Source organism: Psammomys obesus, unplaced genomic scaffold (assembly GCF_907164565.1).
Source record: "Psammomys obesus unplaced genomic scaffold, mPsaObe1.curated_primary_1811, whole genome shotgun sequence".
Classification (NCBI taxonomy): domain Eukaryota; kingdom Metazoa; phylum Chordata; class Mammalia; order Rodentia; family Muridae; genus Psammomys; species Psammomys obesus.
The window spans coordinates 9430974-9442901 of NW_026596120.1; the positions used below are offsets into that span (position 1 = coordinate 9430974).

The 11928-nt window shown below is 41.1% G+C and overlaps 1 protein-coding gene across 1 annotated transcript; it reads left to right on the forward strand.

Moving 5' to 3' along the window:
* The first annotated feature begins 1427 nt into the window (after positions 1-1427).
* Positions 1428-11285, forward strand: Dbr1 (debranching RNA lariats 1). The gene is made up of 8 exons (XM_055629693.1): positions 1428-1752; positions 2251-2375; positions 3361-3441; positions 4253-4338; positions 5889-6113; positions 8765-8845; positions 9222-9367; positions 10412-11285. Exons 1-8 carry the CDS (start codon positions 1556-1558, stop codon positions 11094-11096), a joined length of 1626 nt encoding a protein of 541 aa, XP_055485668.1. The 5' UTR covers positions 1428-1555; the 3' UTR covers positions 11097-11285.
* The last annotated feature ends 643 nt before the right edge of the window (positions 11286-11928 follow it).

The following is an 11928-nucleotide window of genomic DNA, read 5'->3' on the forward strand; positions in this document are numbered from 1 at the left end:
TTTTTGTTGTTGTTGTTGTTTGTTTGTTTGTTTGTTTGTTTTTTTAAGAAGCAGACAGCCGGCATGGCTGCATACACCTTTAATCCCAGAACTGGGCAATTTACAGAGGCAAGCAGATGTCCGAGAGGTCCAGGCTAGTCAGATCTACATAGTTCCAGGTCAGCCAGATATACACAGAAAGATCCTGTCCCAACAACAACAACAACAACAACAACAACAACAAAACAAACAAGAGCAGACACCAAAAGAAAAAGAGTACAGATAGATTTATAAATCTCTGAATAATCTTGAATAGATTGTCTTCTCTTTCTTTTTTTGAGACAGTTTCTTTGTTTTATTGCCTGTTTGTTTTCTTTTTTGGTTTTATGAGACAGGGTTTCTCCGTTTAATAGCCCTGGATGTCCTGAAATTCACTTTGTAGACCAGGCTGGCCCAAACTCCAGGAGATATGTATGCTTCTGCCACCGGAGTGCTGGGATTAAAGATGTTAGCTACCCTCAACTGCGCCCAGATTGTATTTACTTGATTGCATTTTTTTTTAGTTGTTTAAATGAATAATCCTCTGTGTCACCTTGACTAGATTTTCTTTTCTTGATTACTGATTCCCATCTTTGCCAGTCTTCATTGGTCAGTTGCCGATTTTTTTGCTCCAGAAGATTTGTTTTCCAGTTTTTCGAGACAAGAGTTTCTCTGTGTAGCCCTGTCTGTCCTGGACTTGTTTCATAGACCAGGTTGGCATCAAACTCAAGAGACCCGCCTGCTCCTTCCTCCTGAGTGTTAGCATTAAGGGTGTGTGCCACCACTTCCTGCATTTAGAAGTTTTTGAAATACTCAATTGCTTTAATTCATCTTGCACTATAGTTAAGCAAACAACAATTTGGTAGGAAAACAGCCATTACCCCTTAGTAGAAACTAATTTTAGAAATTCCAAGGGGTACAGTTTTAAAACTAATCAGCGTCAAAGTTGCATTAAAACTATCATGTTTAACGTCATCACGAAAAATAAAACTTTTTTACTTTCTAATTCATTGTTTTTTATTTATTTATTACAATTTATTCACTTTGTATCCCGGTGTGGCCCTCTCCCAATCCCTTCCCTTCCCTCCCTCCCTCTTCTCCTCCTATGCCCTTTCTAATTCATTCTTAAAGCGATTATTTTAGCCGGGAGAGGTTTGCCCAGGGAATTGCCTAATCGCTCCTGCTCACTTGCTTACCTTAATTTTACTAAATTAAATCCCTATTTCGGGAGTTCTTATTTCCTTTTCTAGTTTTAAACTACCAGGCGCATAAGATTGTTAGAACTCATAGTCTCACGAAGCCCGACAAGGTCTGCTCGGACAAGCTTAAAGTTTCTTCCCGGGGCTGCTCCGGCCCTTCCCGTTCCCTCTCTCGCGAGACCTGGAATCCGGAAGTTGCATAAAGGAATCTAAACTCTCCGCGGCTCTGGTAATGTTGGCGGGAGCAGGGAGGCCGCCTATCTGGTGTTCTCTACTGTTCGGCCCGGGCTGCAGGGGGTCGCGGGCGCTGCGGTGGAGTTCCGCTGCCCGTCGGCACGATGCGGGTGGCTGTGGCCGGCTGCTGCCACGGCGAGCTGGACAAGATCTACGAGACCCTGGCGCTGGCGGAGCGGCGCGGCCCGGGGCCGGTGGATCTCCTCCTGTGCTGCGGCGACTTCCAGGCGGTGCGCAACGAGGCCGACCTGCGCTGCATGGCCGTGCCGCCCAAGTACCGCCACATGCAGACCTTCTACAGGTGAGGGGCGCGCGGCCGGGCGTCCGAGTCCTCGGGGTGCACCCTGGCCGGCCAGCGGGAGCGGCCTCGCGTGAGGATCCGGTTCCGCCCGCCGCTGATCCGTAGGACCCGGCGCTTAGGAAATGTCCCTGTCCTCCTTTCTGTACACATCTGTATCTTCTTGCCAGGCATCGGGGTGAGGCCAACAGCTTTAGATACCCTCTTTGTAATTGCTAGAACTCTAGGATGAGTTAATTTAATGATCCAGTTCTTACTGGACCTGCTGTGAGCCACTCTGGGTTCTAGAAGCCCAGACTAGAGCCGTGCACTTCACAAAGTTCTTGTCCTCAATGAATGAAGCTCAAGATTTCATTCGTTCTTAAGGACAGGGATGGATGGATACTGGGGTCTGTTTGACAGGTGTTTTTTTTTTTTTTAACTCGGCCTTTTCCTACTGATCCTCTTGGTATTTCTACGGTGATTAGTTTGGTTCCTGACAACTTTACCGTTATGTTGTAGATACTACTCTGGAGAGAAAAAGGCCCCAGTTCTCACAATCTTCATTGGAGGAAACCATGAAGCCTCAAACCATTTGCAAGAGTTACCCTATGGTGGTTGGGTAGCACCAAATATTTACTACTTAGGTATGTGTTTATGTATACTTGTCAGAATTTGTACCGGTTGGGTAGCATCTAGAAGACATAGTGTTGGGGGAATGCCGTTGACTTAAATAATCATGAGAAAGTCGTTATAATCCAAACATTTGGTGACTCTGCCTCTTAGATTCTCATGGGTCTTTGCGCGCTCTCTCTCCCTCGCTAATTTATTTGTTGTAGAATATGAAAGATTGTCTTGTAGCTTTTCCTGCATTCTGGATTTAGCTGATTGGATTCCTTATGATATCATTTGAATTGTTCCTTTCATTCTCTACATTTTCCATCTTTTAAAGTTTGCAATCCTTCCAATCTGTTTACTTAAGTGATTGTTTCTGGAATAATTTTCAGGCTTTCTAGTGATGAAATCATAACTTCGGGAACTTTGTTTCTCCGTTTCATTACTGATTTGTCACTTTTCAACAACCTCCATATTATGAAAAGGTGAACTTTGGCTTGGCATGGTGGCACATGGCAGATCTCTAGGAGTTTGAGGCTAGCCTCATCTGCATAGTGAATTCTAGGAACCCCCAGAGCTACCTAGTGAGACCTGACTCGAACAAGTAAAAAGAAAGGATAACATTGTCAGATGAGGCAAAAATGAACTGTAGAAACTACAGGTTCTGTCGGCATTACGCCTGTTGACTTGATTCCTACTGTGCAAGTCCATTACAGGACATTTTCCTTCCTCTCTTCAAGGCCTGCCACCTAGTGCATGTTCAGCTAGGTGCCACAGTGTGCCTGTTTGCTTTTCACATCCTACCTCATTCATCCTTTTAGAGTCCACTTAGATTCTTGACTGATTAGCTCTAGGCCTTCTCTGCCCTGTGTATCATCAGCATATAAATGACAAATATTATCACAAATATTTTCAAATAATTTGAAGACTGCATGGAACTCCTGGCTTCTAAAAGGTGTATTCTCTTAGTGGATTCCTTCTGCCTAAAACATTTTACTGAACTGCATAATTTTTCAGGTTTGGCTGGTGTTGTAAAATACCGAGGTGTAAGGATTGGTGGGATCTCTGGCATCTTTAAATCTCATGACTATCGAAAAGGTATTGTTTTGAGGGAATTACTTCTATGTTTTAGAGTTTGCATGCCCTCGTAAAATAAATAAATTGATAGTTTGGCTTATTCAACAGATTTATTCTGTAAATGATATTATTCCTTTTTTATTAAAAGTATTTTATGCACAGGAAAATGTAGATACTCTATATCCTATCCATGTGTCCATGATATAGTTTTATCAAATAAGTATTTGCCAGTTTTGATTTTGATTTTTAAGAAATACAACAGTATATGTACAGTATTCCTCTTTCCCCTTCCAATAGCCAGGGAGTCACTGTTTCCAATTTGGTGTTTATCATTTACTTGGTTATTTCACATCATTGCTGAATACACAGGAGCTTCAGTGTGTTGAATAGTGTGTTTTACACTTTATAGAAATGTATCTCCTTGCTTGTGTCTTTTTGCAGCCTCCTTCCTGGTTGAACATGTTTTTTGAAATCTATGAGTTTACTTGTTATCTGTAATCTTTTCATTTGTGGATAGTATTTCATTGTTTAGACATAGCACAGTTACCTTTCATTCCACTGTATCTAACTGATTTTTAGTTAGTGGCTTAGATTCATATAGATTCTGCAAATTTCATGAATTAAATTGGCAGCTAAAACTTACATATGTATTGTAACTGTTAATTGAAAGTCTATTGCCTCATCACTACCACTCCTCCCTACTCTCCATGGTTGCTACACTGTTGCCATGGACTCCAAAGATGGGCTCTTTGTTACATGGTCCATGTGAATGTAACTTTGGAACCACTTTTGTGAAGACAATGGTAATACAGTTATTTCTCTTCAATTTAAGGTCATTTTGAGTGCCCCCCTTATAATTCATCTACCATAAGGAGTATATATCATGTGAGAAATATAGAGGTCTACAAATTAAAACAGGTACGTGAAAAGTAGATAACAGTAGACTTGAAATAAACTTAATTTTGTGCCAAAATGTATGTGATCATACTGGCTTTCAGTATTTGAGAATATCAATTCAGTATTTCTAAAATTCAGTTTGAATAGTTTTTAGGAGGTTTATAGTTGAACAGATTTTAATTTTTAATGACTAAAAATTTATTTTAACAAGCAGTTGTAATTTAACTTATGGTTTCACATATTATACTTAAGGGTAAAGAATATATGGTGAAATAAAATAAATATTTTAGGCATCCTGAGGCAAGAAGATTATGAGTTTGAAGTTAGCCTGGACTATAAGGTAGAATCTTATCCCTAAAGAAAAAAGAAAACAAAATTTTATAGTACTAAATTTTAGTATTAGATAAAAAAAAATAATAGTGTTAAATAGAAAACAATGAATGGGAAAGATGAAAGGGGATATGAGAAATTGTGAGAAAAATCAAAATACTGACTTTTCTGATGAACAGGGGGCTGAGTGGTTTTCACACATGGTGTCTCATATAATCTCTTTTGGGTTCGGTGAGGTAGTTCTCACTCTGCTTTCCCTGTTAAGAATACCAGTTCGAGGTGCAGCCAAACAAGGACCTGCCCAGGACCTCCCCAGTAGTCTGTGGTAGATCTGTCTCAGTACCCGTGTCCTGTTCGTCCCTAGAGCTGCAGTACATAATGTGTGCACAGGCCTGTCTTAGGATCAATTTGTACTGTTCTTTTGGATGCCGTACTATTCTAAATGCCACTTACCCCTTAACGCCAGCTGGATACTACTTTCCAAGCACCATTTCTCTAGTGTGGAGCCATCACCCTTCTTCAGTTCTTATTATTCATTCATTGACTGTTATATATGCATTATACTATATTTTCAATTTAGTCTCCCAAGTAGTTGTTTTCATAAAGTGCTGAAGAGTAAGTAAAATGTAGAGCATATTTTGTGTTTCCTTTATAAGCAACTTTCGGTACTAATTTATGTAGCAGGGGGAGGGTTTTTAGTTGGTACTGTGTGAATACCTTGGGGAAAAATTGATGGTAGTCCAGGAGTCCGTACACAAGGCGGCCTCTGCAAGCACTTTGCCACTTAGTACATTCTCATCTCCCAGTTGTTTCCTGTTAAGTCTTCTGGGTTTACTGTGTTAATTGTGTTGGAAATCTCATTAAATCCATTTTCTCTAGATCTTCACAATTATAATTTCCTTACCAGGGAAAAGGAACTGTGGTTATTATACATTTTAGGAATCTGGTGTGGCAGGCCTCAGCTGATTAGCAGATTACTGAAAGTGGCTATGCTGCCCTGCCTTTGCTACAGAAAACAGGATCATTTCTGAGGCACAGAAAAGGCTGCTTCTCTTTGTCTATATGAACAAAGAGCTTAATATTTGTTTTTTCCTTAAAGTGTCCTTAGGCTTTAAGGGATCAACACAGAAAGCGAGATCATCAGTCCACAAGAGTGGGTGTATGGCAGTGAAGACAAGGGAGGGATTGTTTTTGATTAGTCCATTTTTAAGAATTTTCTTTCTGTTTTTCTGTTCTTAAAGTTAAAGCAGCCTATAGATATATTCTTATCTCATGATTGGCCAAGAAGTATATATCATTATGGAAATAAGAAGCAGCTTCTTAAGACCAAATCTTTTTTCCGCCAAGAAGTGGAAAATAACACGCTAGGGAGCCCTGCCGCCTCCGAGCTGCTGGAGCACCTAAAGCCCGCATACTGGTTCTCTGCACACCTGCACGTGAAGTTTGCAGCTTTGATGCAGCATCAGGTAGGGTAGAACATGTCCCCTCTTACCTTATTGAACACCCACGGGCAAGTCATTGTGGGCACAGTGGTAAAACCAGAGAAACGCAATTCCTAGGAGTTGCTCACTCAGTACTCAGTGTGGGGAAGAAATGAGCAAGCAACTACAGAGCAGGGTGAGCATAATAGGAGAGGGCTAAGGTACGTGAGGGCACCCAGGCCGAACTGTGATGGGATGAGATTGGTCTAGTTTTGGAGAGGGAAAGTTTCCAAGGACTGCATGGCTGAGATGAATCTAGAGGTGCCAGGAGGGGCTAGAGTCTAGGAGTATTTTAATAGAGGGACCACCATATTCGAGGACTTTAAAGGTGTGAGAGCACAGTACACTTGGGGCACCAGCTCCTGTCCCTGAGGTATAGAGACAGATGCAACTGGAGTAGAATTAGAACTACTTCTAGAATAGGTCCATATTAGAAAGGGCCTTAGAAATATTTTCAAATAAAACTATGTTTCAGGAACATTATACCTCTAATGTAGAGAAGGGTTTGGTCCAGTAGCTGTGGAAAGCACTGCCTGTCACATCCACTCTAGAAAAACAGTGCCCGTTGGGTCATTAGACCACTGAGGTCTCCACAAGACTTGCAGAATCTCCAGCTGTTAACCCTGACCTTTCTAAATGGTTTTCCTATGGAATACTTCATGAGAAAACAAGAGTTTGGGTCTAAAACTCTAGAAGATGATGAGAGAGTTAAAGACTGATGGAACCAGGTGGTGGTTCTAGAAAGATTAATTGGCAGGTTTGTGTGTGGATTGGAGTGATATCAAATCAGAGGTAGGGTGCCACTTAGGCAAAGAACACAGAGAGTGAAGCAGATTCTAGAGATTTTGAAAGCAGACTAATAAGGATTTGTGAGAGGGACTGAGAACAGGTGCCTACCAGAGGTTTTCTTTTTTTTTTGGGGGGGGGGTGGATTTTGCTAGGGAAACTATTTAGAAAATGCAATGTTAATAGTTGGAGATTTCTTGATGTCTTTTACAGACTTTCTCAGAGTCTTTAATACATTAATGAGCACTTTCTAGAGAGGAATGTGATGTGTCAAGTTTCCCAAACTTCTTTCCTACTTTAGCAACATTTCTGAGATAGTTTGTATCTGCAGATACTCCCAAAGCACTCATCCAAAGCTGTGGTCTTATAGAAGGCAAAAACTACACCTTCCATTTGTGTGAGGCCACCCAGTGACCATGCTTGCTTGATGTCCAGACTTACCTGTACACCCACTCACCTTTCCACATCAGCTGCTTGCTTTTACTTGTTAAGGGCTCATGGTACTCTTGAGTTTTGTTTTGTTTTTTGTAAGACAGTGGGCGGTCTCACTGTGTAGATGAGGCTGGCCTTGAACACAGATCTGGCCGCCTCTGCCTTCTGGGTGCTGGGATTAGAGACTTGTGCCTCCATGCCCAGCCAACTCCTGAGCCTTTACTGAGTTGTCTTGTTTGCTGCTTTCCACCGCTCTGCCTTCTGTTGTCATCCTCGAGAGCATGCATCTCCGTATCACTGAGAAGCCGAATCCTTCTATCAGCTCGTCAGCCTCCTTTAACTTTGTGTTCTGTCAGTCCTTTCACCCACACCAAAATTCGCTTTTTCTTAAGCCTGTCTTGTCGCCAAGATCTCCCATAGTCTCTATGCCTCACTTCGTTCACCTCTGTCAGACTGATACTTGATCCTCAAGTATTGTTAGCCATCGCGAGCCTCCCATCTTTTCCCTGCATGTCCTTTCTCTGCATGTCCCTTCCTGTTTTCAGTCGTTTCTGTGCTGCTTCTTGTGACCTTCATACTTGTGGTTTCTCCCGGTTTCCTTTTGTTGTTTAACTTTTGAAAAAAAAATTAGTTTTATTGGGGTATATTTAAATAGCAAGATTAACACATCTTAAATATATAAGTTAGTAATTTTAAGTAAATGTCTAGAATTGTGTGAATATCACAGTCTAGTCTTTTTTGAGACAGGGTTTCTCTGTGTAGTCCTGGCTGTCCTATGACTTGCTTTGTAGACCAGGCCAGCCTTTTAATGCACAGAGATCTACCTGCCTCTGCCTCTGCCTCTGCCTCTGCCTCTGCCTCTGCCTCTGCCTCTGCCTCTGCCTCTGCCTCTGCCTCTGCCTCTGCCGTGCTGGGATTAAAGGCATGTGCCACCATCTGGCTCATAGACCAGTTTTATACCATGTCCATCATCTCTAGAATCTTTTGTTCCTATTTGTAAGCAACTTTGCATTCTTAGTTGTAGACAACCACTGATTTGAGTTGTGTTTCTTCTGAATAATTTGTGTAAAAAAAATCATAAAGTATAAGGTTTTAGCGACTAGTTTCTTTTTTTTTTTTTTTCATTTTTGTGAGTGACTCATGTAACATATCAGTATTTGACATCATCATTGCCAGTGTTTGTTTTTAATTTTGGAGGAAATGTCAGCCAGCAACAGTTAATGTTTTGCATACCATTAGACAAGTGGATGTCGACCTTTTCATCTTATTCTTTTCTGTTTCCTTTCTTGTTTGTTTCTTACTCATTTATTTAGTAGTCATTCTTTTGACACAGAATTGGGAGCACATGTAAGAAATTTTCAATGTATGAATTACTTGTGATGTTTTAACACTCTTAACTCATCGTTTATATCATCTAGGCCACGGATAAAGAACAAGCAGGCAAAGCAACCAAGTTTTTAGCCTTGGACAAGTGCTTACCACACAGAGACTTTCTTCAGGTAAGAAGAAAATGAGTCATTTTACAAAAGTTTTACTCTTCCAGTGATTTATGTATTTGGTTGGTTGGTTTGGTTTTTTTGAGACAGGGTATTTCTGTGGAGGCCTTGACTGGCCTGGAACTCATTCTGTAGAGCAGGCTTGCCTCAAACTCATAGAGGTCCTCCTGCCTCTGCCTCCCAAGTGCTAGGATTAAATCTTCCAGCAATTTTAAAGAAATAGTTTTTACTTCCAATTTATTTGTGCTATTTATAATTTATGTTTTCTGAGAAACATAAATGGTGTTGCTTATGTTAACATTTAAAATTAAATTGATTTAAAATTGTTAAACTGTTAAACATAAGTGAGTTGCCTAATGTTTCTGATTTTGTCCTGTAGGTGTTAGAAATAGAACATGACCCCAGTGCTCCTGAGTACCTAGAGTATGATGTTGAATGGCTTACTGTTCTCAGGGCTACTGATGACCTGATCAATGTGACCAGCGGCCTGTGGAACATGCCGGAAAACAATGGTCTGCATACAAGGTAGTTCTCTTTCGAGCTTGCCTTCTGCACTGCGTGTACACTTTTCCCTCTGATCTGTACCGTGTTCTGGTCCCTGAGGAGTTGGCCTCGGTCTGCACAAAGGAGGAGGGAGTGGTCTTTTGGGTTCTGAGCATTTGGCCAGCCTCCTGGCAAGTGCCTGCTTGACAACCTGACATTTGTGAGGAGGAGTAGTGGCCTGGTGTTGACTGCGGAACTTACACGCTGTGGCCCCAGCAGACACTGGCCATAGACTCAGCTTTGTACTCAAGGTTGGCTGACTGTTGCATTAGAGAAAGCTGTAAGTTTTTACCCATGGCTGACAAAAGAAAGGGCCTGTTAAGCATCATCCCAAGTAAGTTTATGAACATACAAGCATGCTTTAGACTAGAGTGCAGTGAAGATTTAGTTTACACACACAAATAATTGTTTTGTGGGATGAGTACATTTTTTTTCTTAGAGTTTTTTTTTTTTTTTTTTCTAAAGACTCTTTACTATAAGTTAATTATAATTTTACTATGTGGGAATTTTTTATATTTTTATTTATTTTTTTCTGGCTTTTGGTTTTTCGAGACAAGGTTTCTTTGTGTAGCTTTGGCTGTCCTGCACTTGCTTTGTAGACCAGGCTCACCTTGAACTCAGAGATCTGCCTGCCTCTGCCCACATGACTACTGGGATCACAGGAGTGCACCACCATGCTTGGCTTCTATTTTTATCCTATGTATATAGGTGTTGGTGTTTTGCCTGCATGAATGTCAGTGTACCATGTGTACGCCTGACACCTTTGGAGGCCAGAAGAGGGAGTCAGGTCCCGTAGAACTGGAGTTACAAATGGCCACGAGCCACCATGTGGATGCTGGGAATTGAGTCTTTATCCTGTGAGAGAGTAGCCAGTGTTTGTAACCACTGAGCCATCTCTGCAGCTCTTATGTAGAATTTTTAAAGTTTCTTTTTTCATCCTTGTATCTGTAGGCCACACTTAGGTTTTATTAATTACTATTTGAAGGTGATAACAAGAATAAACCAATTTTGCTCTGATTGTTATAGGTGGGATTATAGTGCAACTGAAGAAGCTATGAAAGAAGTAATGGAAAAATTGAACCATGACCCTAAAGTTCCCTGTAACTTCAGCATGACAGCTGCTTGTTATGATCCTAGTAAGCCACAGACACAAGTGCAGCTGGTTCACAGGATCAATCCACAGACTACTGAATTTTGTGCCCAGCTTGGTGTCACAGACATTAATGTCATGCTTCAGAGGGCCAAGGAAGAGCAGCCCCTACGTGGTGAATATGAACAGCAGGGTGACCTGGGGACCGATGACTCAGGAGAAGACCGGAGTGAATACAACACAGACACCTCTGCCCTGTCCTCCATTAATCCAGATGAAATCATGTTGGAGGAAGAAGAAGAGGAAGAAGAAGTTGTATGTGCTCACAGTGACACGCACACGCCTTCTGTAGAACCTTCTGACCAAGTGTCTGACCTTTCCACAAGCTTCTCCGACATCAGAAACTTGCCAGGTTCCATGTTTGTGTCTTCTGATGATGCATCCCCCTCTCCCGCTAGTGGGGAGGAGAGACCTGGTGAAACTGTGGAGTCTGGGGACGAGAAGGACTTAACCGAGTTTCCGCTGAAGAGGCTGAGTAATGAACATGAACCTGAGCAAAGAAAGAAGATAAAGAGGAGGAATCAAGCCATCTATGCTGCAGATGATGACGATGATGAGTAGGGCAGTGGGCTGGGCACAGTGATGTAGGTATGTGATTTCAAAACCCTACTTTTTGGGTTGAATTCCTGATTTATGACTGGACTTTGTAATAATGAAATGATAGAATTTTGGCTATATATCAGCTTTGTTTTTAGGTGTATGTTTGTATGTTTCAGATAAAAACTTATTAAAATTTCATATGAAATTTGATTGATGGCCATTTTTTAAGATTTCACTTCCATTTTTTTCAGCACTTACTACATGTGAACTTTGGGAAACACCTCTCTAAGAATGGAACTATGAAGATTTTTGTAAATGTTTTGATGCATAAATACCACTTAGTTGCTGAAATTAATACTCTATTGGCTTTGTATATTACATTTTAGCTGATTTTTTTTTTACGTAACTTTGGTAGCTATATTCAAGTTACTTGGCCATTGTCCAGTTTAATATTAATTACCACAAGATTGTATAAATACTGCCTCTCCTTCTGTATGAAGATTGATAAAGTATTTCAGAGATCCATGTGGAACAGCTCCACCTCTGTTGTCTCTAGTTAGGTGCCTGGGCTGCCGGGGAGATTGCCCCTGGATTTTGGAAATGGAGTCAGAGGATCCCAGGGTCCCCTTCTCATCATCCCATCAAAGTCCAAATCAGGCACTACAGAAGTCCTCCATTGGCTAGCTTCCATCTTGTCTGCATTTGTCTTCATAAAGCTTTGTGACTTTGAGGTTTTTGTTTCCTTCCATTTTTTTTAAATTTTATTTTTATTTAGCTGAGCTATCTGAAACTGAATTTTCCCTACTCACTTGAATTCTGTAAACTCACATTGTGATTTCCCCCAGAAAAGTCT

Excerpts from the sequence above, each read along its gene's own strand:
- Dbr1 (XM_055629693.1), top strand. The coding sequence starts at position 1,556 with ATGCGGGTGGCTGTGGCCGGCTGCTGCCACGGCGAGCTGGACAAGATC. Across the intron at positions 4,339-5,888 it reads AGGTCTACAAATTAAAACAG|TTAAAGCAGCCTATAGATAT; the intron begins GTACGTGAAAAG and ends CTGTTCTTAAAG. Across the intron at positions 6,114-8,764 it reads CAGCTTTGATGCAGCATCAG|GCCACGGATAAAGAACAAGC; the intron begins GTAGGGTAGAAC and ends TATATCATCTAG.